Below are 27,356 nucleotides of genomic sequence, written 5' to 3'. Positions count from 1 at the left end.
CACACTTGGGTTTGGGCCCAGAAGATCACATCCTTACTGTAGAGGGACTGTCTGTTAATCATACTTGAACACCTACTATGCGTAGGGAATGTTGCACACATTATTAAGACTATAAGGCAGGTGGTATTATTCTCATCTCATGAATGAAGAATTAAGACTTAGAGTGATGGAAACAATACTCCCCTGACTCAGCTCCCTACTCCTTTTTGAGCTTCCTTTTGAAACCTTTTTTCTCTACTGGATCTATAAATGTTGGAATTCAGGGTCCCCTTCTCTTCTCATCCTTTACTCACTCAGCACAGTGTTAACTACTCTCTGGGGACCTCACAATTTCCTCTCCAGCCTGAATCTCTCCTATTCTAGGAATGAAAACCTTAACCAGAAGAATGGACAAGGAAGGAATCCACAGACATTAGTATTACACTGCTGACTTCTCAATTAGAAAAGCAGGAGGACAGATAATGATTTATAGAACTGCTTCTAATTTAGCCAGTTAGAAGAAAATTGATAAACAATTAACTGGCTCAATAACAAAAATGGGAGAAAACATAAAATTAAAAATAAGAAAATAATTTAAGAAACCACTTTGCTCAAAGCTATGTCAGCCCTTCTGAAAACCTAAATGAAAAATAAAAAAATGTCAGGAAAATATTATAAAATTTTTCACTATAAGAGACTATAAGAAATGGGGTTACCAGTCTTAGCAAATAGAAAAATAAGATCTCATTTAAATTTGAATTTCAGGTAAATAAGAATTATTTTTAGTATCTCCCATTAAATATTTGGGATACTTATACTAAAATATCACTGGTTGTTTTTCTGAAATTTAGTTTTAAAATTTAAATGTCCTGTATTTTATCTGACAACTCTGCTAAAACCAATAAATTATCTTGGAGATATGTGAAGAACTTGTCAAAGGCTGAAAAAGCATCATGGTAAGATGTTTTCAGGTGAATGCTAAGAACTGAATTCAAAGGATATTTTAAATTCTCCTTAAACTATTCCAAAGTATAAAAAATTAACACTCCTAAATTATTTTTATTAAGTTGAAATACCCAGAAATAAAATTTGATGACAGTAAAAAACAACAGTTGTGGACACATCTGTTAGGAATATCCATGACCAAACCTTATTAGTGACATTAACAGATATAGGGGAATTATATTTTTCCTTAAAATTGAGTGACTTTTAATGATAAAAGTAACTGAAGAAATTTATCAAAAATGATTTTATCAAGTTTTCTGTATTTTTTCCTTTTTAACATGCTTATTTATATTATGTACATAATTCTATGTCATTTATATAATAGATATTACTTTCTGGAATAATCTGAAATTAAAACTCATTATTTTGAAAGCACTTGTGATGCTATTAGATAAGAGAAAAATATGAGGCATCAATCCTTCAACCGAGGACACAAAATTATGACTATTTTTAGACAATGTACTTGTCTACATAGAAAATGAAAAAGAGTCAATGTGAGGGAATTTCATTAGCAACAGATAATTCAGTTAAGTGGACTGGTTTCAAAATTCTTATCCACATTCAGAAGCATTTCAATAAACAAACAGTATTTAACTATCTATACTAATAAAAGGGTAATATGCTAATTAGACTGGGAGACCTTCTGGATGTCCTTATGAACAAAACCATGGTGGCAGGGCTGAGACAGAGGCAGTTAGGGGTGATCATGTTAGGAGGGAAGGGCACTTGGGGGTGATCAGGCCAGTGAAGGGAGGTTGGGGTGAGCAGGCCAGCAGGGAGGACAGTTGAGGGAGAGTAGGCCAGAGGGGGGGGCAGTTGGGGGTGATCAGGTTGGCAGGGGGGGTATAGTTGGTGGTGAGAAGGCTGGAGTGGGGGAGGCGGGGCAGTTGGGGACGAGCAGGCTGGTAGGCAGGTGAGCAGTTAGGAGCCAGGAGTCCCTGTGGGCCTAAACTGGCAGTTGGACATCCCCCCCGAGGGGTCGCAGATCGTAAAGGGTGCAGGCAGGGCTGAGGGATGCGGCCCCCCCTCATGCATGAATTTCATGCACTGCCACTAGTTCAATATAATAAGACAAAATCTCTCATTTATAATAGTAAAAACTAGAACACTCCCTGGCCTGTGTGGCAGGAATGGTTGGAGCATCATCCTGTACACAGAAAGGTGGTGGTCAGGGCACGTACCCAGGTTTGATCCTAGCCAGGGAGCATGCAGATTGTAGCAGATGAATGTTTCTCTCTCCTTCCCTCTCTCTAAACAAACAAACAAAACAAACAAACAAAAACAAAACAAAACAAAAAACATCTAGGTATATAAAAGACCTAGGCTTTTTTCAAACTAACACTTTCTTGAAGGACATAAAATTGGATAAATGAAAAGACCTATCATATTCCTCTTAGGAAGATTCAATCTTGTAAACACACCTATTTACCATAAATTCATGCACAGATCCAATGTCATCTTCAGTATACCAACAGTAACTTTCATAACTTGGCAACATAATATTAATATTATCTGGAAACATAAACTATATTGATTCCTGCCCAACACTTTGGGGGAAGATACTCATGACACTGTTTACCATGTTTCCCTCTACAAAACAGAAGTGAGGGATAAGGAGTTGAGCCAGTGACTTACTTTTTATTTTATAACCAACTGTCCTATTTAAATTTTCACTAGGTGCACATATTACTTATGTGATTAAAATAGCACTTGTTTATTTTAAAAGAACATTTCCAGTTACGTAAAGTAGTGAAGGCTAACTCTCCTGGCTCTGTAGACTCACTCAGGAAGCTCTAACAGCACACAGCGCTCAGACGTCACCTCCGATTCCTGCGCACTTGGTCTGGGGTAGGACCCAGGCTCTGGTAATTTTTAAAAAAGCTCCAAATGAGCCTCATGTGTAGTCAGGGCTCAGAGTCCCTGGGATTAGGACCAGCATGCAATGCAGCTATGTGCATGTATGTACCAAGTTGTGATCCAAGGCATATCTCTTTCTGTGGGACACAATAAAAACATGACCCAACAATTCAAGTTATGTTCTATTTTTATTTTCAGATCTTTCTCAAAGTTGAGAAAGCTATGAAGTTGCTTCTGATGATGGGTGTATGTAATGACTTATTGTCTACAGAAGATGAAAAATGAAGGCAAAAAGGATTTTTGGGAACATTTTTTTTTTAACCAGCTCAATACTATTAAAAAATAGAGTATGTAATATTGAGTTTAAGGTTTTTTAATCAGTGAGTCCTTTTTTATTTATTTCCTTCTGAAGGAAGATATTACAATCATCCGCACAGAATATAGATTAAATTGTGAAACAAGTTTCTGTCAGTCCCAGTTTCCTAAGAGTGAGCACAAATTTCAAATGACTCTTCAAGTTTCAGACAGCTATCCAGACATTCAAATCCAGATTTTGAATAACTGCTGTGGACTCTTCAGTTTAAGAGAGCTTTCCCAGAGCTAAATGGATAAATAGCACTTTTCTTAAAACTGTGCATCTTTGAAGTCTTTCCACCTTTTTATCAGACATGTTTCATCATTCAGTATGGCACTAACAAATCACATTATTTGTTACCGTTTGCTGTGAGAATTATTAGTTGAATAATTTTTTTTGCATGGCAGGATTACCAAGCATAGCGATGTAAAAAATATTCATATTTAAAATTCTTATATATGTCTAATAAATATTAGAAAATGACTGAGCTAAAATTAATGTACCTGGCAGTGTTTACAATTACCTGCCTGATGATAATTTTACTTAATCACATTAGAAGTATCTTTGATTACTTTGGGTTAATGCTACTTAGAATATGGAGGTAAAAAGAAGTCCAGACATTTCCAGGTAACAGATTTTTAAATTGCTAACATCAAATTGGTTCTCAAAATAATATTACCACTTTTGAGCCAGCCAGTTTGCAACATGTACTGAGAGGATTGTTCTAGGTCCCTGTAGACCATCTCTGCAGCTTACGATGGCAGAGCAAGATCTAGAAAGAATCCCAGCAACACCTGTGCAGGAATGTGTCATGTGAATCACACCTACATGCCAGGAGATTCCCTCCAATGGTACCACCTGACCAAATCTACGCGATTAGTAAACCAGCAAGGTCACATTTCCATTACCTGAGATCTGAGACTTTTGTTCTCTTATCCCCTCCTATTCATCTTCTTATTTTTATGCTTATGGTTTATTCTCTGTCTCCACCACTTGAGTTTAAGCTCTACAAAAAGATATTTTTATTTCTTTATCCACAGGTGCATTCTAAATACCTGGCACATACTGGGCTCTCAATAAATATTTGTTGAATGAATAGATTTCTAATTTTCAAATGGACAACAATAAGGATATTTGCTCTGGTGAATTTGTTGATTCATTTGAAGAAAATTTCCAAACCAATATGGATGCGTATCTGTGATATATTTCCTTCTACTCATAGAATTAACTTTCCCAGCCTAAAAGGCACAGGAGAGGAATCTATTCCTAAAAAGAAAATTAAATGAAAAGAGTAAAAAATGTCAGCTATTTGTTCTGGAGGATAACTTTAAAAATCGGTTGAAAAGTGAAAAAAAGAATCCATCACCAACACCAAGTAACCTGTCTGTGTTTTCTTTTAATGAACTGATTTTTGACTGGCTTAACTTTCTTTTCTGTTGGAGAGGCCAGGCCAAATGAAATTCGAATTGCTTCTCCTCGGTCAGAACAAAACTAAACAAAGCCAAGTCCTCATTGCCTTGCAAAGCCAAGTGTCAGAGCATTCCCTCACCTCCAATCATGGGACAGTTTATAGAGAAGCAGCCGCCTCCGCAGAAGCGTCCCACACCCCCCAGTCACATAACTAGTTGACAAAGGATCTCAGGCATATTGGAGAACCGATCCTGTAAACACTTTTTATTTATTTTTTTAAAAATGAGACTTTTCCTACTAAGAGACCTTTGAGACCCAGCATTACACAGTAAAATACAGGCTCCTGTGTTTCCAAACAGTCCCTGTGGTATTTAATACAATTGCCATCAGTTGCAGTCCAAGGATGGAGAAAATGCACTGTGGGAACACCTGGATATAACCTGGGATTTCTCAGCACTTCATGCTCTTCCTGCATCAATTTGCCTTGATGTCTATGTTCCCCAAGCATAGGGAACACAATCTAATTTCAAATTGAAGTAAATGGGGGAATTGATGGGTGTTGCCTTGCAGGTAAAACTGCACACTGATCTGATCCCAAGAAATAGAACTATTTGGAGGAGCAACTCTCAATATTTTAAACTTCGTCTCATTTCTGCACCTTTTGCTTTCCATTCTTTATTTAGTGGTGGTTCTTTTTTTTTTTTTTTACTTTTTTTTTTCTTTTAACCCCACAAATCCTTTTGTCTCACTTTTCTTTATCTCTATGTAATTCCTATCACCAAACAGCAAACAGTGATTTGGATAGCAAAGCTTTGTCCCTCATACTCTGCGGTTCGTATGGGAAGGACCAGGCCATGGTCACCGTGCCCAGGTCCTCTGCTCTCATCATTTAAGAGCAGCTGAGTCTTCATGGCTGCTTTTAGGTGCTCTGAACTTCCCGGGCATCCCAGCCTGGGCATTTGGGCATCCAGACATTCCAGAGTGACAGCCGGGCTGTGTCTTAATGATCACTGAGTTCAGAATCCATCATCTGCCTGAAAGGAGTTAGGGTGCAAAGACTTGGGAACAGGCAACTTCACTGAGAAACCAAATTGAGATTTCCAGTCCACCACATGGCCCAGTCAGTAAGTTTACTAATTGAACACTCGTGTTAATTGACCCATTTCCTTTTGTCTTCGCAGCAGCACATTTAGGAGTTCAGCACCCAAGCGCCCTGCTGCAGCTAGAAACGGTAGGGCAGAGAAAGTACAACAAAACATATTTTAAAAGACTTATTTCTTATGAATATTTATATACTCATTTGTATTTTTACTTATAGAAATAATATTTAAGGATATTGACTATTCTAGGATCTATTAACAAATAAATTCCTCATAAATATATTAGGATAATAAGTGTTTAAGAAGAATCCTATATAATAAAAGCCTAATATACAGATCAACCAAATGGTGGAACAACTGCTGGAATGACTGGTCACTATGACGAACACTGACCACTAGGGGGCAGATGCTCTATTCAGGAGCTTTCTCCAGCCCGCAGGCCCCAGGCCAGCCAAGGTGGGTGCCAGTGGGGACCCCACCAATCACCCAGCCGGTCACCGCACAGATTGGCCCTGACCGCCAGCCGGCCTAGGGACCCTACTGATACACAAATTTCATGCACCAGGCCTCTAGTTTATTTATAAGAGAGAATATTAAGAATATATTCATAGGAACACTTCACATGCAAGAGTATATTTTTCAGTCCTGGGAATTGTAGAGACAAACTAAACTTTCTTTGAAATGATATGAAGCAAAACATAATACAATCAAAACTCAATACTTTAACAACAAAAAAAAGAGTAAATGTGGCAAGTTGTCTGTTTGCTGGGTAGTGAAGAAATACTTCTAGATTAGGCACTGAGTAGGCACAGGCCTTGGGATTCAAGCCTGGGCCCCACTGCAAAAAGTACTCTCCCCTGCACTTCCAGCTTCCCACCCTCACTCAGCAGATGGGGATTCCACAGACAAAGGTGACTTGACCACGAGATCCCAGGGGTGTTTGGGAGTTGGCACTCAGCCAGAGAAAGATGTCACAACCCATGGCCCACGTTAACAAGGAGATGGCTCCTGCACTGTCATTCCTGGAATCTGTTCAGGATGTGGGTTATACAAGGTCAGCACCTAATCACAGAGGGAGAAAACAGATGTTTAGAGCTGATGGAGGTTAGATTTTTCTTGGAATGCACTTGTTGTTGGAAATGAGAGAAGTTTATTTCTGCAAAAATTATCTGAAATTACAGGCATTTAAATACTGTGGCCTCAGAAGTTCTCAGCTCCGTTAGAATTCTTGCTAATGGACGACTTTCCAGTATCATGATGTGTACTTAACATGTGTTGTACAAATGATCTTTTGGGGAAACTGTTTCTAATAACCTAGAAGTTTGTTTTGCTTTGTCCCTCATGTTCATAGAGGAAAAGAGGAGAAGAAGAAAAGGCTGAGGCTGGCCGAAGCCAGTTTGGCTCAGAGGTAGAGCGTTGGTCTGCGGACTGCAAGGTCCCAGGTTCGATTCTGGTCAAGGTCATGTACATTGGTTGTGGGCACATCTTCGGTAGGGGGTGTGCAAGAGGCAGCTGGTCGATGTTTCTCTCTCATTGACATTTCTAGCTCTCTATCCCTCTCCCTTCCTTTCTGTAAAAAATCAATAAAATATATTAAAAAAGAAAAAAAAGAAAAAAAGAAAAAGAAAAGGCTGAGGCTGAGGCTGGTACCTAGAAGCTGCCAAGGCCTTCACATCATCTGGGCATTTCAGGATGCTGCCTGATATTCGTAGGGGTCCTCCTGGCAGAGCAAAAGATTTTAAATCATGATGGCTCAGCCTTTCTAGCGAGCCCGGGGAGAGGAAAAGGACCTGGTTAGCATGGACTTTGGGTATGGGAGAGCTGAACCAGGGCAACCAAGGCCCCAAGTGCTCCTGGGCCCCTCGCACATAGCCACACTAAGAAGAGTGTGCTCCTGGGGTTAGGTTTGAAGAAAACTCACAAGGTTTGCATGTGGGAATTTCCTGGAAGAATGTTCAAGAAAAGGACTGCTGTTACTGTTTCTTCCTGACACTTATTTAATAGCTACATTAGGTGTCAGGCACCGTACACATGTGTTTTCGGTTACATTGACGTACATTAATTGTACATGGCAAAATACAACTAAAAGAATTACTTGGGGTAGGAATTATTTTCTTTTACAGATAAGTTACACTTGTTTAGGAAGTTGCAGAACTGAGATTCGGATCAGTTTGATTGGTTTGTTTTATCCATTGACTCAACAAATGACTTATCATGTGCCAATTAAATGTCAAATGCTTAAGAGATGACAAGAAGGTCATGGTCTTTGTCCTCACAGACCTGTGGACCAGTGGGGAGAGAGAAGCAAGTATAATAATGAGGAGTGAGGAGCAATGTGATGGGGAGGCTCAGCTGCTGTGGGGCCAACAGTGGGAACCTACAGTCAAGATGTAAGAAAGTCTGAGAAGAAGGGGAGAGGGAATGGGAGAGACCACTCAGAGGGATCAGCATATACCAAGAGAAAGGTAGAGGCAGGACGTGGCCAGCTGTGAATGCCTTCAGGTGCTGGGGCCACAGAAGGAGCTCTTGTCTCTATGTTCGGTGGGCCAGAAATTGACACGGTTTCATTTTCCTGGCTTGAGCAGCTATTGTGATGATGGTATTGTCCACTAACATGAGGAATACTTGGGTGGGGCCATCTGAGTTGCCTTTTGAGTATGTCCAGGTTGAGGTATTGGGTGACAAAATGAGGCAGTCCAGAGAGCAGGTAGACACTGGATCATACTTTCTCTCTAATCACACTATCTTCTAGGAACCCAATAGTTCAGCCTTAATTTGGCTCCATATTATCTGTTCTGTATTGGATCCTTCTATTGAAATGACAGGTATTAAATATATAAAACCAAACTTCATGTTTTCCATGAGCCTCTACAATGAGAAATTTTGAGTTTTTAAAATTAAACTCTCAGGTTATTAGCAGCTAAAAATATGTCCCTAAGGAAACATATCCCAATTACTCAAAAATGGCAATCCCTTGGCTGGCTAAAGCATACAGCAAGACCTTTATCCATCCAAGGCTGTAAGACAGCAGCCTCCAGGTGTGGCCTGGAAAAGATTATATCAACAGATTCAGGCAGAGAGGTGAAGGTTTCATTTTATCCATTTATTATCATTTAAAATATATTAAAATTTGAACATAGAGAAGCAAGAATTTTAATTGGACATGGCAGTGTACAGAATAAAACAAAACAGGTCCACAGAAACAAAAACTTACATCTACCAATAATTTATTAAAATTCCATTTGAGTGAGGATCTGAAGAAATGTAATATTTGCAACACCTGTTAGAAAACATTTTTTCAGCGACCTACAATTGGAGAAACTCTTCTTAAACCATAAGACTCTAAATGCAAATGGGTATGGTCTGGCCACTTCTCTCCTCTGCCACTAAGAAAGCCAATGACACTCCACTCCCAGGGGGGCTTCTGCAGCTCTGACTATAGGAGTGTGTCAGCGAAGAGTTGCTGTGTTTAAAACAGTGGGACTGGGTCCCCGTGGGTAACTTAAGTCTCAGGTACACTTACACAAAACAAATAAAATCTGATAAATCAGAAGTGTTCAAACAAATAATAGATAGCAAGAGCCCTCGTCAGAGGTCCCCCCTCCCTCCTAGTGGCCTGACCTTATAAAGGTGCACTCAAGGCCCACATATACCACACTCCTCACCGCACATCAGCCAGACTGCAGGGCAAACCCGTTCTCCTGAGGCCCCTCAGAGGGGCAGCCGGGAGGCCTCAGGTGCAGGTGGGCATCTGGCCCACTAGCTAATGCCGGTGTCAGGACAAGCCTCCCTGCGGCCTCACACACAGCTGTAGGGACTGCTGGTGGGAGATCTGCAGGAGGGCCTCCCCAGCTCCTGCTCAGTGTGCGGGCTGTTTTCATGCTACTCCTTGGAGCCCAACCAAGAAACGGTTAATGGAACAAAAAAGAATTAACAAATCATGAAAACATGTGCTTACTATTATTATTTTTTAAGATACACATTCCTGAGTAAAGTACACAAAAATCTCAAGAAATCTGTTTAAAGCACCAACCTCTGTCTCTCAGACTCACTGCACCCAGATGGCAAGCCCGAGCCAAACTCAGACGATCTGGTAAAAACAGGGAATGGCTTCTTTAATGGCAAGGGAGATGAATAAAGGTGTATGTGTGGGTTTCTTTGGTCTGTTTGGGGCAAGACATCAGAGCTGAAAGGACCTGCTGAAGGTAAAAACATTCACAGACCTGGGCCTCTGTGTCACCACACTGGCCAGTCATCAAAACCCTCTACACGTATAAGCCACAGCCAGTTAAAAGGCCCAGATTAAATATGGATATGACCCTGGGGACATTAAAATCAATCAGCGTGGGCCACCTTTATTGCTGAAAGATCCGGGTCACAGTGCGGCGGCAGCCCAGGTGGTGCGTTTAGCCCCTGACTCCTGGGCCTGAGACAGCCTCTCCCTCAGTGAGGTCCTGGGAATTCCTGAACATGAGGACAGAATGATAGATCTTCAGTGCCGGGCCCAGTTTGATCTTCAGCACCTTGACGATGTCTGTCTGCGACAGGAGCAGGAAGGCTTTGCCATCAATCTGCTGCATGTGAATACATAAACAGGAGTGAAAGGAAAGCCTGTCACCCAGGTGTCTCCGGAGCTGAGCTGCTCCAGCTGACCCCGAGGCCTCCCTGCTGAGCTCAGAGCGGGGAGAGGGATGGCAGTCCTCGCCATCGCTCAGCTCATTTCTCTGAAGCAAAGTCCAATGAAAAAGGTGTTCACTCTGCTAAATATGAATTCAGTATACACTAACTGCTCCCAAGCTAAATTTCTATTGTTACATATATTAATAACATAGCTTGGCCTGAATTTGTATCAAGAGCCTTAAAAATAACCCACTTTCATCCACCATGTAAAACTCCAGGAATATTCCCTGAGAGAACAACAGGCAGTGCCTGCACCCTACTGTTATTTGTAATAATGAATTATTAAAAACAGCCCAGCATCTCTGAAATAGTAGAAGTAAATAAATCCCGGTCTCACATAGGATGCGGTACTAGGCAGTTACCAAAATTCATGTCTCAAAGAAACAATGACTTGGGAAATTTTTCATAAACTATTAACATAAAACACGATATGATGATACAGAAAGATCTGTTTCACTTGTAACATTAAGTGTGCATGACTGCCATGTATACATGTCCAAAGTTAAACTACTTAAAATCTTGGTACCAAATGTTAAGGAAGTACCGTATTTTTCGGACCATAAGATGCACCGGACCATAAGACGCACCAGTTTTTAGAGAAGGGAAATGAGAAAAAAAGATTCTGAAACAAATAGTGTCCTAAAATATTTTATGTGCATTAAAACCCAACATCACAGTCATAAACACATGTAATCAACCCTGTAAAGTAAACAGCAGCATTTAGAACCATTTTAGAGCCGGGCAAGTAAAAAACTTTTTTTTTAAAGTATATGTGTAGGCTATATTTGGACCATAAGACGCAGGGACTTTTTCCCGCCACTTCTGGGGGGAAAAAAGTGCGTCTTATGGTCCGAAAAATACGGTAACCTTTGGCTGGTGAAATAGTGGGTTGGTTTTTATTTTCTCATTTTAACTATTCTATATTTTATTTTTTTCAATGGTAAATGCTAAAATAAACAGAAATACATATAAAATAAATGTTTTATTCAGTAGCTTTAAAGCATGCTGTGGTCTGAGATGTCAAAGCTTTTCTGAGATTCACATGATGGCAAGTGGCCTCTGTGCAGGCTGTCTCCCCTCAACTTCCAGAGGCCTCAGTGTGGCCTCAGAGGCAGTGGGTTTGCCCACACCCAGCTAACCCAGTTACACGGGCTGCTCAGAGTGAGTCCTGGGCCCAGACACAAAAGGACAGCCTGAAATGGTTTTCTATGGTAACACCTTCCCATGAACCCAGCTGTGTGACTCCACCCTTTTTAATTAATGATACGAACCCTAGATATTAATGTCTCACAGAGGAAGATGGGATCGCCCCAGGACCTCTGGTGAGGATTAAAGTTCTAAGAGCTTTGAAAAGCTTCCTGTGTGTGGAGAACTGTCCACCTGAAGAACGGAGCACCTGCCCCACAGGGTAGGAAGTAGAGAGAAGCTCTCTCCATGCCCTGACCAGGGCTGGGCTCCAGCATTTCCAAGCAATAGCTCCTGGCCAAATAATCACTTGTTCTGAGAATCAGGTAATGATGGTGATGTTGATGATAATAACAGCTATATCCAAATCTCTTCTATGTGCTTGATCTTCTAACAACCCCATAAGGTGGGTAAGAAAAGCTAGCTAATGAGCCTAATGACTTGCCTGAGGTCACACAGTTGAGAGAGAGAGAGAGAGAGAGAGAGAGAGAGAGAGAGAGGGAGAGAGAGAGAGAGAGAGAGAGAGAATATGAATATGTTGGGCTTCCCGGCAGGGAATAGCTAGCATTGCTACCTACACTACTGCTCTGCAGCTGGCCTGGTCTTTTCAAGGGCCCTGGAGCTATGGATAGCAATTCCAGGACAAATGGTAAGCAGTTGGTATATTCAAACTGAGAAGGAGAAAGAGACTCCCTACAGAAAGATTTCGTGGCTTCTTTGAATTTCTTCTGAAACAGGCCAAGCACCAAACACACAGGATGGTCACTCACTAGAGAGCAGACCAGCCCCTCACTCAGGGGGCAGGCACCTGTGGGATCCCTCCCTGCCCCGGAGTAGCCTAGAGCCGCAGTGCAGAGGCTTCTGGACTCTGTGAGTATCAACCCCGTGCTCAAGTAGCCCACTGGCTCAGCAGGCTGTGAGCCCAGCACCACAGCAGACACCCCGAGCCAGACAGGCTGCCTGCACAGCTGCGGCTCTTTCCCGCCAGGACCCCCATGGCCAGCCTCCCAAACTGCTCTCATTTCCATGGAAGGAAATGGAAACAAGGCCCTCTGGGTCTAGAAGCATGAAACAGATATATAATTGGACATTTCCTACCTCTTCCTTGAAGCACTTTGCATGCTCTTCACAGCCCAGGAGAGACTGTACGAATTCAGTCACCTGCAGCCAGGAAGAAAGCCAGACTTGAAACATCACCTGAGGTCATTTCTTGGGTGATAGAAATTCAACATTGGATGAAAATATACTTCAAATCCCTCAAACACTTGAAATTTAGATAATAACTATCAAGCCACATTAGCTTAGCTCCTCATATATCCTCTGATTTCCATGCAGAGATATGTGATGGCAGTGACAGTCTCCACCTGTGAGGGAATTTGGCATTCTAGAACCTTCTCCCATCTGCCCCTCCCACCCACCATGTGGGATAAGAGAGGGCAGGGGTGAGGGGCCTGGGCATGACACTTATCACAGTGGCAGTCAGAGAGGGGGATGCATCCAGCTGCCTCTTGGCCCAGGCCGTCTCATCCACCTGAGGGCCCACTTCCTCCCCAGGTGCCGGCCAACAACAGGGACTTGGGATCTATGCAAAATGAATTCTCATGTAATACCTGAAACTGAAGCCGGAGGGGCCCAGTAACTTACTCAGGGTCATATATGGCTAGTAAGTGCCAAAGATGGTTTTGGAGCTCATGTTTTCTGATCCTTAAACCAGAGTTCTGGAAAATCAGTTTATTTGGTTCAATTTCCCAGCCTTACCTTTTCCTCCCTCTCCATCCATATGGCCCGAATTCCTTTTAATAAGACCTGGCTGTAAGCTCAGGAAGCCACTGAGTGTTCCCAAGCAATACTTTTGGGGGGTGATTGAGCAAACATAATAAAGTATAGACCCCTGACAACCAGAATGACAACTGGGTGTGGCCACTCCTGGCACCTGCTGGAGCAAGAAAGCAAGGGCAAGTGAATCCAGGGAGGAGACTCTCCTAGGAGGAGCTGTCTCGCTGGTCTTGGCTTTATCTTTCTGGCTGGCTGCCCCTGGTGTGGATGAGCAGTGTGCATGCGCACATATCTCTCCTGTGTCTCATGGGGAAGGCTCGGGAGAAAGGCTGGGCGTGCAGGGCTGTGCCACGTGCTCTACAGTCTGACTCTGGGAGCTCCTGCTTGCAGTTGGCACCCAGTAAGGTGTTCGTGGATCTTGGCCCCTCCCACACTGTGCCGAGAACAGCAGCACCGGGATGGATTACCTCCAGCTTTCAGAGTGGCTGGGCCAACGCCTCTTCTTCTCTTCGTCAAGTTTTTGGTAGATGTGAGCAATGGCTCAGATGGACAGAAGTGACCTCCGAGGAAGAGGGACTGGCCACAGTGGCTGTGTGGACCTGCCCACTTTCCCAGGAAAGGGCCGCTCTGTTGGTGCTGATGTAGGTGACCCCGGCCATGGCTTCAGGAAGCACACCTATGTGGAGGCTGACACGGTGGCTTCCTGAGTACCTGAGAGCACGCACCCCATGGCTAAAGGTCCAGCTGTTTTGGAAGGATGCTGAGTGAGTTCCCGCTCAGGATGACACAGCAGTTTGGAAAAGACTAAGAAGGATGAGTCTGCAGGCTCCTAGAAGAGCCCATCACTGCGCCCAGCCATCTTCCCGTGACCTACTTTCCCTGGCGTCCTCCTGGAGCTCAGCAGGCCTTGTTCTCTTCATTAGGGCATTCAGCTCCCCTAAATCTTTCCTAATGGAGGTGTTTGCTGTTTTGCTGAGTCTGTAACTGTGTACTTGACTGTACTGGCTCCAAGTCCACCGGGGACCATGTTTCCAGTCTGGGTCTCATTTTTTAACAGTGGAGTTGGTTATTCTCTCTTCCCCCTTCCCCCCTCCTCCGTTTTTTAGTGCTGGTAGTATAAGGCTGCTATGCTTAGTTAGCAATACCCTGAATTTTTCAGAACACTCCCTCCTATGTAAAGATTGCTTTTAAGGTGACTGCCATCTTGTAAAGTTAATTGGGCATTAAGGGAGCACTTACTTGAGAGGCTGGCGTGATTTATGTGTGCTGTTTTGTAAAGCATTTTTGAAAATAAGAAATACAACTATCCTATATGTGACCCAAACATACCTGAGTCATACTTGTGGCTCTCATGTACAGATAACAAGTTGCATCCAGCCCCTGTGTGCCCATGGACCCCTGGCTGGAGGGTATTGTGTAATGTTTACTTCCCATCACTCACTCACTCACACACACATTTGCCAGACACCTACTTTAGAGCAAGACATTTTGCTATAAAGATGATTTAGTCCCTACTCTTAAACACTATATTCTTCTTATAGAATATTTCCATGACCCAGATTAATAAATATACTTCACACTGATCTTGACCTGAGAGTGTGCACAAACCCACCAGTTTCTAATAAAGGTTTCACAGAACAACAGCCTTTCCTACAATTATGCACTTTCATCCAGCCCTGTCTTTCATTTAGAACCACTACGTTGACTTCAAAGCCCATCTGTGCTTTGACAAACACTGCTCCACCAGAAACAGCCACAGCGACAAATGAGTGAAGAGTTAGCTCCCGTGCTCTGGAAAATGCGAGGAGGCCCTGCCTGGGCTGGCTTTTCTCCTCAGGGACACAGAGCAGAGCAGAGGTCTCCCTCTCCAGCCAGGAAGGAGGACAAAGGGGATGCTCTTGTGCTGCTTCACCTTCTAGCGTGGGCAGCGCCCCCTTAAGGCTCACTGAATGGCTCTTAACACAGATGCACAAATCCATTTTCAACAGGCCATGTGGCTCCTCTCCAAAGGGAACAGAGCCCCCAAACACCCCTCCTCCCAAAGCCCCCTGGCCCTGAACTGCCTTTTCCAAGTCCTCACTACCCTGCATGCCTTTTATTTTTAAATCCTCACCCAAGGATATGTTTTTATTTATTTATTTTATTTATTTATTTTTAAGTATATATATTTTATTGATTTTTTACAGAGAGGGATAGAGAGTTAGAAACATCGATGAGAGTGAATCATCAATCAGCTGCCTCTTGCACCCCCTCCCCCCACTGGGGATGTGCCCACAACCAAGGTATATGCCCTTGACCAGAATCAAACCTGGGACCTTTCAGTCTGCAGGCTGATGCTCTATCCACTGAGCCAAACTGGTTTCAGCAAGGATATGTTTTTATTGATTTTAGAGAGAAAGGAAGGGAGAGTGAGAAACTGGGAGAGAGAAAGTTAGAGTGAGAGTGAGGCTGGGAGAGAAAAAGATACCCCTTGCTTCCTACATTTGCCCTGACCAGGAATTGAACCCACAATCTTGGTAGGTGCCCTGTCTGAGAATCAAACCTGCAACCTTCTGATTTATGGGAGGACACTCCCCCCAACCGAGCCACCTGGCCAGGCCCCTGCATGCCATTTTAATGTGGTGTATGTAACAGTTGTAAACTCGGTTGTTGGTGCTCTCTGGAATGGCCCCTAAGTGAACTCCCTTGTGAGGGCTGCTTTATTGTCAATGAGGCACATGGAACCATCACAAAGCCCACACTTTCAGCCCACCCACGATTCTTCTTGAGGACCTAGTTTGGTGTCAGAAAATGCGCTATGGCACATGTGTCAAACACAAGGCCCTCGGGCCAAATCCGTCCCGCCAGGCCTTGCAATGTGGCCCGAACCGCGCTGTCATCACTGCACTCCGCTGTGTTTCCATCACAATGACAGTTTATGACTGTTCAGTAAACCATTCGGCCCGCGATTTAGGCTGGATTTTAGATTTTGGCCCCTTCTCTGATTGAGTTCGACACCCCTACGCTATGGAGTGTGAGGATGGTGAAATAAATTTAGGAGGTGGTCCTAAAGAGAATCTGGTTAGGAAGATATCAAGACTGTGCTCTATAAAGTAGAAAACTTCCCCAGCAGTTTTCTCCGGGAAGCATCCTGGACTGGCATGGTGAGGAAGCCATGGTGAGGAAGCACCAGAGCACGTTGTAAAGACAGGCTCTCTTATGGCTGCTTTGTTTTTAATCTAGAAAGACTCTAAGGGTTCTTCCAGAGAGACGGGCCGGGCTCCATGTGTGCCACTAAGGACACAGGAGTGGGGATCTCATTCCTCATTATCCCTGTGGCACCCTCCATGAGTCTCTTCCTTTTGAGACCTTTAATCTAGGGAGACTTGCCCTTGGACCATCTACTTCCCCTTAATCACCCTCTCATCTCTCACTTTGTTCAGGGACAGACTTGAAACTTGCTAGATGAGGCCCCTGAAATTCCCTACTCACTGTTCAATGTTTCAAAAACAGTGATTCCTATACTTTTTGGATGATGGTGCCCTTTGAAAAGCTAATAAAACTTTTATTAATTTGGGCACTCATCTTAATGAAAAAAATACACATGTACACAATTTTTCCAAATCCCCTGAGCCCAATCCAACATTCCCAGCCTTTGAACCCTCACAGGAGCCACCCCCACTCTGCAACACTTTTCTTTCACAACTGCCCTCTTCCCTTCAAAGTGCCCCCTGCACTTTCTAACCTGGTCCTGTGGACCCCATCCTGCAGCTCTCTCTGTGTGATTGCCTCCTTGGTGAGCACTTGCTGTCATCTCCTACTTCTGCCCATTGGAATCCTTGTTCCATACCCACTGCGAAGCTCACTAACTCAGCGTGCCCCATACTGAATTCATCATCTTATCCTCCCTCCAAAACACAATGAATAGTTGCCTCCTGCATGCACCCAGACCAGGGCCTAGGTCGGGGAGGAGCCTACAACTGACGTACATGCCCTTGACCAGAATTGAACCTAGGACTCTTCAGTGCCCGGGCCGACATTATATCCACCGATACAGGGCTAGACTTTGCATACTCTTGAAGCAGCAGTACCATTTTTAGTCAAAGCAGCTAGAGCTGTTCCCTTCTTCTTGGAATGGGAACTGGAATGGTTTCTCTTCTTTATCCACTTAGCTGTATCTCACTTTGGGATTCAAAATCTAGCTCAGGATGCCTTTGTCATGCAAGATTCATTCATTCAACAAACTTTTACAGTATTATTTACTAAGTGCTAGGTGTAGCAAGAGGTTCTCAAGACATATGTGGAGTGAGAGAAATCAGGTGTCTCCTCACTTGCTCGTGGGTCAAGAACATTGTAGGGGCAAACAGAGGCTCAGATGAAATGGGAGCACAGAGAGGAAGTCTGACCCAGTCCAGAGGCTTCTGCAGGAAGTGAGGACTGAGCTGTTGTCGGCAGTGGCAGCAGGCAGAGGGGGAGCGGAATCCAGTATGAGAACAACCGTGCAGGGCCTGGGAGGAGCAAGATTCAGTAGCCCAGACTGGGAGGAGCATGTGGGTCAGCGTGGAAGGTCAGACTGAAAATGCAGGCAAGGACAGCCCATGCTGAGGATGTGGTTGGGGAGCCAGGGACTGGTTTAAGTTGGGCAGAGGCACACCCAGAATTCTCCCTTCTCTGCCACATTTACTATCCTCTGGATGCAATGGCTCTGCACACACAGGTGGGACTGGGGCTGGATCTGGGTGGCTGCCCTCCCACCTCTTCCTGAGCAGGACAGTGACAGCGTGAGGGACCAGGAGCTCAGCCATTCTCAGTCTTTAAAAAGGTAAAACTTCAGATGAATAGCCCGAAAGGCAGGAACGAATAACTTGCCATTGTGTTTGCAGTTGACCTCCCCATTTTGCTCAGTGTGTTCCAAGGGCAAAACCGCACATGATTTGATTATAGATACAATAGATTTTAATTCAGTTGGCATGGTCATGAAGCTGACGCATGCTTTGTAAACTGGTAAAAATTCATAAACAGGGGTTAGAGGGCCAGACTTTGCATACTCTTGAAGCAGCAGAATCATGTTTAGTCATTTCCCCAAACACCCAGCCAGCTCCTGATTCAGTCCACTGGCTGTTACCAGGACCATTGGAGCTTTTTGGCAGGAGTGGGAGGAGAGGCAGGCAGGTGGGTGTGTGGGGGTTGGGGGGAGGGGAAGACAGATGCCAGCCCTCAGCTCCAGGTGGAGGAAGGCTGGGCAGGGATGCTGGGCAGGAGGAACCCACCAGGTGGCTGGTGTGAGGTGCCTGGGAAAGGAGGGGGGAGGGCTCCTTCATCCTTTAACCTGTGGGTGGCCCTCCACCCGCTGCTTGTCCAAGGCTGGAAAGGAAGGCTTAAACCAAGATTAGTGGGATTGGTGCAGAAAGGGCTCAGTGGACATTCTGTGACTAATTTAAGACCTGCTCTAATCTTGTCCTTCATTTAAGGTTTTTCATTCATTTAAGAAAAGCAATTAAGGCCTGACTAATGAAAACAATACCTTTATCAAAAGCAATGCCAGTCCAGGACGTCTTCCTCAAAAGATGGCTGCTTTTAAATGTAAAGCATCGCTACAGCATTGCAGTAAGCAGTGGGACTTCCTGGGTCCTTATTAAAAACCAGCAGTGTAAGGCGTGTTTATGCTAAAATCAGGCCCATGTTTCTTTTTCCTGCAGCATCTTATGCAATGTCGTGATTTAATTTACTTTCAACTCTGTGACTTGGATGGACCAGCTGCTAGCTGCTCAGCAGTGAGGACTCGTGTTCTCGGGGCCTATGGGCACCAGCAGGGGCAGCCCCGCAGGGCACAGGCCAACCTGGCTGGGGGCTCTCAGCGTGCTGCTCGGGACAGGAGCTGCCAGCACACACTGCTGTGATGCTTATACAGGTGGGCTTCCTTCCTCACACTGCACCTCAGGGAGGGACCAGGGGCTTGGCCCTCTGCGGAATGAGTCCAGGGCCTGTGGTGCTAGGATATGGATGACGGGGAGAGGAGGGCAATATTTACTGGGCTTCCCAAATTCCCTCAAAATCATGGCTGCCTTCTTCTGCAAATATGGGTCTTAATCTTGAAATAGTGAAGCCAGTGCCTAAGAGAAGCTCTCAGCAGCTGGGCATGTCCATCCCACAGTCCCAAGGCAGTTCTACTACTCACCTGGTCCACGGTCCAGCGAGCCACCTCACTGGCCTGGATGTCAGCCACGCCCGGAAGCAGCTTGCGGTGCTGCTCCCTGTCCAGGGAGAGGTCCCGGAAAGGGTGGGTGGACACGGAGGTCGTGAAGAAGGACTGGCGCAGGGCCTGCTGCGTATGCTCTGCCGAGCACTCTAAGAGAGGCAGGTAGGGAAGCAGACAGAGTTTGTCAGCCTCTGTCACAGAGTCACAGAGGCCTGGGGTCAGGTTAGAGGAAGTGTAGACACAGGGGCGAGCTTGGTCTGTAGCCACACAGCACCTCTGGCAGGGGTGCTGGGCACAGCCAACGCCACCTCTCTACTGTGGCTTAGCAAGTTCGCGTCATCTCCATGACACACGCTGATGCCAATGAAGGACTGGCATGTCACTACCACTGGCCTTCTCTCCCCAAATGAGGGGTCAGGAAGCACAGCGCCTCGCTGTGGTGACCCAGCAAATGGGCACACCGTGATGTGCCCACACACACAGACAGGCTGCTTCCTGGAAACCGCTTCATCTGTCTCCAAAGGAAGGAACCAGCTCCACATCTGGGCCCACAGGCCCCCTGTGGGGCCCTGAACATGGAATGCAGCTCAGGGTCTCCCTGAGAACCTGGATGGCAGCTGCTACCATGGCTCCCAGCCTCAACGACCTCACGGGGACTTGCAGAGAGCAGCCACAGCTGGCTGTGACCGCCGGGCATGGGCACTCTCTTTTAGGAGCAAAGCTGTGAATGGGTCCATGGCATGAGGAGCAGTGGCGGCCGCCTGACCAAGACTGGCTGCTGCCGCAGAGGAGACTTCCCTTTGCCTCATACATCTCCCCAGCCTGTCTGAACTCATTTTCCACCTTCAAGGGTGACTTTACTCTTACTTTAGATCCAACATGTCAGTGGAGCCATGGATCTCAATGCCTTTTTTATTTTGCTTTTACGTACAAATAGGTAAGGAGCAAAAACTCTATAGCAATTTTAGAGAAAACGGATGCCTTTATGACAGCTTTTAAGATACTCTCCTTATACATTAGCAAAATAAAGTTGCTGATATTTTAAGACTTTGAAGAGAAAGACCACAGGAGGAAACGCTGTAAGCCCTTGCTAAGCCCGTCTTTCCTAGTGTAAATGGAAGGTTAAGTAGGCAATGGCCACGTAATTTTAAATCTATTATGATGATTTGTGTTTTATTACAGGAGTCGAAAAAGCTATTATGCAAAAATTCCAACTCAAATTAATTAACAGTTTGTAGCAGGTGAGGCTGACCTGCACTTTGCATGGTACCTGACAGTCCTCGGCACGGTTCTAAGCCATAGGGGAGCCCACGCACCCCCACTGGCGTCAGGCTCTGACATCCTGCATATTTACCAGTGCTTGCTGTCTACACAGATAGAGACAGCAGAATTGCAGCTTCCTTCCACACTCTTATGTTCCAGTTGTAAGCAGCAGCAGCAGCAGCAGCAAATTTGTCTCTAAATGCTGATTGTCCAACACTGACCTTTTTAGTATGTAAATAGGTTATCTCCCTCCTTGTAGTGTAGTTCAGCCAACAAAGTAAGGCTGCATGTTCTAAAGAGAAACTTCACATCTTCTTCAAAAAGCCAATATGTTGACAAATGTGAATGTTCTTTAATGAAGCTGTCAGGTCGGACAAGGAGCACGTACAAAACAAGCTCTGAAAACCCAGGGAGGGGCGTCACAGAGCAAGCCTGCAGGCCCAGCTACACAGAGGCACTGAGGGCTTTCCTGGAAAAGCAGGAGTTAAAGCTGTGCACTCTTAGGGATTAAGGCCTGAGCAAAGCCGGGCTTTATTCTGCAAAAGAATCACTGCATCAATCAATCAATCAGTTGTTCTTGCTGAAAAACATGGACTTAAAAGAAAAACAAATCACATATGTATCTCTAACTCATGCCCTTTGTAAAAACAACTCCATATAGTTCCCAAAAGGTGTAGGGCTTTTAAAGGACAGGGTTAATGAATCTTGTGCTGTGGAGGTACAGAGCAGTGGAATGGTGATCATCAGATTCCTATAATTCACAAATAAATGTTGAAGGTATGCGGCATGACCATTATGCTCTCAGGCAATAAAAATTTCCACACCATAATTTGGGAAGTGAACTGTCTCAGCAGCCACCTGGAAAAACACTGAGCTCTAGAAGACGGGGACTTCAAACAGTGCAAGTAGCACCATGACCTCCAGGTTACAACTGTGTGGGGAGCTCTAGCTTATAGAAAGCACAGACCCTAGGCTGGCTCTGTGCTTTCTATGGCTTTTGAATTCTGTCAACTGTGTCCTTATTCAATAAAACTATCTTTTTGAATGTAAGTGAGATCTTCTCAAAGGATGAAGAGAACTTAGTGGGAAACAGGCCCTTTATGCCACGGGCAGTGGGGAAAAGTCTGCAACCACCTGCTAGGCAGCTAGACAGCTAGGCTGCCAATCCCCTGCCTGATGCCTAGTTCTCTGTGCCTGTTTACCTGTAGTCTCAGAGCATGCTGAGCATGAAAATTGGTTTTGTTAATATCAGTTTTACTATGTCAACTTTATATCTTGAGATAAGAGCCTGGAAGTGAGTTTTCCTGCTCAGAAAGACTTGAATTAGGTTAGAGAGCATCCCTGAGTGGGGTGTCTGGATGCCAGTCTGCCATCTCGAAGACATGGCTGGGCTGACAACACCTACCAGCAGGACTGGTGGGAGGAGGAAGAATGTACAGAAAGGCTTACTTAGTGTGGTGCCAACAAACTGCAACCACACAAACGGCAGATGCTACTCTAAACTCGACTGTAGGTTCCTAGAGATCAGGGCTGATGTTCTATGAGTGAAAGTTGCATAATTAAAAATAATACAAATGCAAGACTAGTTTTCCAATAGTAACACAAAAGAGGGAATATATTTTTTAGTGTTTCAGGGTGGTTACTGTGCCATTTTGTATCATTTACTAGGTCTAATTGCTTCCAAAGATGGTGGTTTTGGGGTGAAATCTTCAGATTTGCTGGAAGAATGCTAGGACAGGCTTGTCTCTGAGGACTATGTCACCAGAGGAAGGGGAGGACCAGGTAGTTGCTAAATTTCCCCCCAAAAAAACAGGATGTGGGGGTGGAGAGACACGTGGTGATCCTGTAAGATGGATGCCCACTCCTGAGAATACTGTTATAAAAATTTCATCTTTGCCATATTTTTCTTTCCTGGTCCATAATTGAAAAGTTTTACAGAATTCAGGAATGCATGTGGGATTTCTGTACTCATAAAGAGAGAAAGCTGGCCTAAGACAAATGTGTACAACATCTGATTTTGGATTTTAGATAGTTTTGAGCTGAACTTTACTCTCTTTATGGACACTATAGAATACAACTCAAAGCTGTTTTTCCTCCAAAAGAAAGACGTTGAAGATGACACAAAAGAAAGATACAGACTGGTTCTAAGCAATAAGATTAGTGTTTTCATAATAAATAGTAGTTTTTAAAATAATAATAGACCGTGTTCCAAAGGTAACATTTAAGACTGCCAAAAGTCAGTATTTATCTCTGTTGCAGAATTTGCCAAAGTAAATGCCTTAGATAGTAACAATTAGTTTTAGAATCTCAAAATTGTTGAAACATAGATAAATAATATCCTATCTAATAAAAGAGCAATATGCAAATTAACCATCACTCCACCCCCCCCACAAGCCATGCCCACCAGCCAATCAGGAGTGAGTATGCAAATTAACCCTAACCAATATGGCTGCAGCCATGGAGCAAGCAGGAGGCTTGGGTTTCCCCAGTAATGGAGGAAGCCAAGCTTTCCACACACCCTGGTGGGCCCAGGCCTCCATTCAAGGCTATAAAATTTTAATTATAGAAGATAAATAAATCCCAGATACCAGGGTCTCCTCTTGAGTCACTGGGGGGGAGGGGGGACGGCAGGGCCAGCCTGCAAACCACCACAGGTCCCTTGCTCAGTCAGCCCCACACCCCAAGGGAACCCCACCCTGATCTGGGACACCCTTCAGGGCAAACTAGCTGGCCCCACCTGTGCCCCACCAGACCTCTATCCTATATAATAAAAGAATAATATGCAAATTTACTGTCATTCCAACACACAAGATTGCTGCCCCCATATGGTCAAAGATTCTGCCCCCATGTGGACACAAGATGGCCAGCACAGGAGGGCAGTTGGGAAGGACCAGACCTGCAAGGGAAAGCAGTTGTGGGTGATCAGGCCTGCAGGGGAGGGCAGTTAGGGATGACTAAGCCTGAGGGGAGGGCAATTAGGGGCAAATAGGCTGGCAGGGGAGCAGTTAGGCATCAATCAGACTGGCAGGTAAGTTTTTAGGGGGTTATCAGGCTTTCAGGCAGAAGTGCTTAGGGGTAATCAGGAAGGCAGGCAGGCGAGAATTGGGAGCCAGCAGTCCAGGATTGTGAGAGGAATGTCCTAGATTGGAGAGGTGCAGGCTGGGTTTAGGACATGCACTGCCCCCTCCCCCACCATGAACAAATTTCTTGCTTCCCAATTCCACAGATTTAAAAAGTATTTGGCTAGTAAAAGTCTTTAATTCACATGAAAATAAATGTAAGTAGGCCCCTGATTTCTTCTCTGCTTCCTTACTTGTCTTTCCCACTCCCGCTCTACAAATCCTTTAAGGAAATGTTCTTTTAAAATATGGCTTTTTCTTCACAAAAATTCAAAAAACAAAACTAAAGCAAGTGAGTTATAAATGGTAACCAGAGACTTCATGACTGGGCCTCAACTAAAAATGGAGACCCATTTCACAAGAAACCTTTCAATGAAAGGGGTGGTAATTCTACTGTTCTCAGCTCCAAAAATAAGAAAGGGGAGAATAAGAATGCACTCAGTTCTGATGTCCAGTTGTGTTATTTTTCTTGCTTGCTGCGCAGTCTGTGACAGTCCCTCACTGGCTTTCATCACTTTCCCAGCACGCACTGGGAAGTCACCTGTTGGGGATACTCGATCCAGTAATGACTTCTGCTGGAGAAGCAAGGAAATGACTTTGCACCTGGAAATGTTTTTTCTTCCCAGGACCACCTGTTTTCAAGGTCTTCACACTAACACGGTTGGTGTCATTTCTATGCTGCATCTTCTTCTCTTGGTTTGTGTGTGTCTGTACAAGTCCATCTTCATTTCCTTTTTACCTCCTATGTTCTTCAAAACCAAAGTGAAAGATAGCGAGTAGTGCAAACACGATGGGACACTAAGTCTGTATGGCTCTGCCAATAGCCTACACAGTGTTAATGCAGAGTGGCTCTCACACACTGCCAGTCTTACTTGCTAAGTCACACTAGACCATGTAAGTAGGGTGACTTGTGTGCTGTACTATGTTCTGTTTTATCATAGCTGTATTGTTCAGAATTCAAAATTTACATCTATAGAGTACTCTTTGATTGTAACTGTTAAATACCCCTCATCACAAGCCTGTTCTTCCTGATTTTATGTAAACATGGGAGATGGAAGCACAGAAAATACAGAGGTTTCCCAGGGACTTTCCAGGGTGCTATGAAGAGAATCACAAGTTGAATGCAGGACACTGAATGTTCTAGATCTTTACACTGTCCAACACAGTAGCCATCAGCCATGCATAGCTATGGAGCACCTGCAGTGTAAATAGTGCAAATTGAGATGGGCTGGAAATGTAAAATATGTCCTGAATGTTGAAGAGTTAAAAAAAAAAAATTTCAATAGTTTTAAAAAAATCTTGAATTATATGTTAAAATGGTAATTTGGATATATTAGATTAAATACAATATCATTACATTTAATTTTGCCTATTTGCTTTTATTATTTTAAATGTGGCTACTAAAATATTTTACGTTCCATATGTGACTAGTGTTCTGTTTCTACTGGGCAGCAGGGCCCTGGCCTCTCTCAGTAGGTGGTTAGGTGGACTCATTCAAGTGATGATGGCTTCGGTGGCCTGCATTACACACAGCCGCAGCCTCCCTCCGAGTGGGAGAAGCCAGGAGGCCTGATGCCTGCACAGTCCTTTGAGGAGAGTGAGTCTGGGTGCAGACAAATTACCTGAGCCCTTGGTTCAGTCCCACAGTTTGTGCCAGGAGAGCGAATTAGTTTGTTTGGCGCACACCTGCTGTTCTGAGAATGTCTGTGGAGTGATGACCATGACTGACTGAATGAATGCATGTATCAGGAGAGTAAGCACTGCCTTTGATTGCTATAAAGCAAAAATGACTTTCAAATTATACTTGGAACCATTCAGATTTAGATCCATTGTCTCTAAAAGTGTCGCTTCAAAACCTCAAATCCCTAAATAAAAAGGGGTTTGTGGCAACTCAGCTTCTCTCTCTTCACCAGGGTTTGGGTACTAGGGGAGGAGTTAGGGAATAAGGGATTTAAAGTTTCAAGACTCCCTGCTGCCATTTTTCAAGCAATCCTCTTCAATCATCAAGAAAAAGCCCAGCCTCCTTTTGAGCTTTATGATTCATTACCTCTTCTCAGGAGCAGCCCTCCCGCTCAGTGGTGCCGCTCAGTGAGGAATGACTGAGCCAGCTCAGGCCTCCTCTGACTCCAGGACTGCCTCCCCTCAGGGTGCTTTTCCCTGGGCGCCTTTCCCTCTCCTCCTGCCTGCTGCCCACAGTCCTGTGTTTGAAGACTGAGAAGTCAGCTCCTCACTCCTCACAGGCAGCATCTGGACCCACAGCTGCTGCTGGTCTTCCTGCTGCAGGAGCCTCTCCTCACAGCTCCTACTTAGAGGGCAATGCTCCTGTAGGAAGCAGACTGCTCCATCCGCCCTGCATCCTTCTTCCCACCCTGGAACCCAAGCCTGCTCCTCTCTCTCAGGCTGCCCCTCTCCTCTGCTCTGCAGGGCGGGCGCTCCTCTGCTGGCTCCGGAATAGCCTTCCTGGCTTCCCTTGCTTGCTGCCTCCACAGAAGAGCTTCAAGTCCCAAACACAACAGGATAAGGATGGGGGGAGTCATTTAGTGATCAGGGGAAATGGCAAAAGCACATCCTAGCATGGGACTCAGTTTCCTGCTCCCTGCAGCAGGTTAGCCCTCAGTGTTTATTCCTGAGGGCAGGGTTTTTTGTGCCCCTTTTTTTTTTTTTGTAATCCTATTTCAGCAAATATCCTTTTTAAGAAGTCCCTAAACCCAGGCACCTATCCATCAGGTTCCCAAACCCAGAAGCTCAGGGTTCCCTGGCGCAGAGGCCCGCTGGCCTCATCATGGCCACAGCCTTCTCACAGCTGTTTGGAGTGAGCTCTGCTTCCTCACCCCAGCTCCTGTGGGACCCCCTCTCCCCCCACTTGTCCCCTTGCTACCCTATATTGACACTGTGTCTACTCTGCAGTCTCTCTTAGTGGAGTATACATCCAAGGGCAGTCATTCCCGAGTCCTCCTCACATCCCGACCCCTGGGGCAGCACAGGCCTGCCACTGGCACGGCACAGCGCAGGCGCTCACTGCCCGATGGCTGAGCCATCTGCGGAGCTGGACTGCAGAGACAGCTAATGCGGCGGCAAATGCTGGAGTAGTCTGTGCCAGTGAAAACAATGAGTGCCCATGCTGTGGGCTCTGCTTGCCAAATATATTTATTACTGAAAAGGCTGGGGATTGTTTGTGACATGGAATCTACTCGATTTGATACTCCTGTTTTCATTTTAACAAAAATGCAGAAAAACCCATATTAACTTTTTATATATTAGTCAACCAAAAATATTTTGAGTGCAGAATGTTTTCTGATGGCTACAGGTAACCTAGTTTAATATCTGCTTCACACAGCTCGAGACATCATTAATTACCTTCTTTTGATTAAATACCACAACCAATCACCCAGCATGCATTTTTAATCCTCTGCAAGACCATTTTCTTCACTCATAAAAGTGAAGCCACA

General features: G+C 44.7%; 1 protein-coding gene across 1 annotated transcript in view; it reads right to left on the bottom strand.

Moving 5' to 3' along the window:
- Positions 1 to 9,806: 9,806 nt before the first annotated feature.
- Positions 9,807 to 27,356, bottom strand: part of L3MBTL4 (L3MBTL histone methyl-lysine binding protein 4) — a 235,127-nt gene continuing 217,577 nt past the window's right edge. The window contains exons 16-18 of the mRNA XM_036419408.2: positions 19,505 to 19,674; positions 12,670 to 12,732; positions 9,807 to 10,280 (exon numbers count right to left, since the gene is read on the bottom strand). Of these exons, the coding sequence (XP_036275301.1) occupies positions 10,113 to 10,280; positions 12,670 to 12,732; positions 19,505 to 19,674 (401 nt within the window). The 3' untranslated portion in view covers positions 9,807 to 10,112. The remainder of the gene's footprint in view (positions 10,281 to 12,669; positions 12,733 to 19,504; positions 19,675 to 27,356) is intronic.

This window comes from Pipistrellus kuhlii, unplaced genomic scaffold (assembly GCF_014108245.1).
Source record: "Pipistrellus kuhlii isolate mPipKuh1 unplaced genomic scaffold, mPipKuh1.p scaffold_m20_p_6, whole genome shotgun sequence".
Classification (NCBI taxonomy): Eukaryota; Metazoa; Chordata; class Mammalia; order Chiroptera; family Vespertilionidae; genus Pipistrellus; species Pipistrellus kuhlii.
This window is presented reverse-complemented; position numbering and strand designations above follow the sequence as displayed.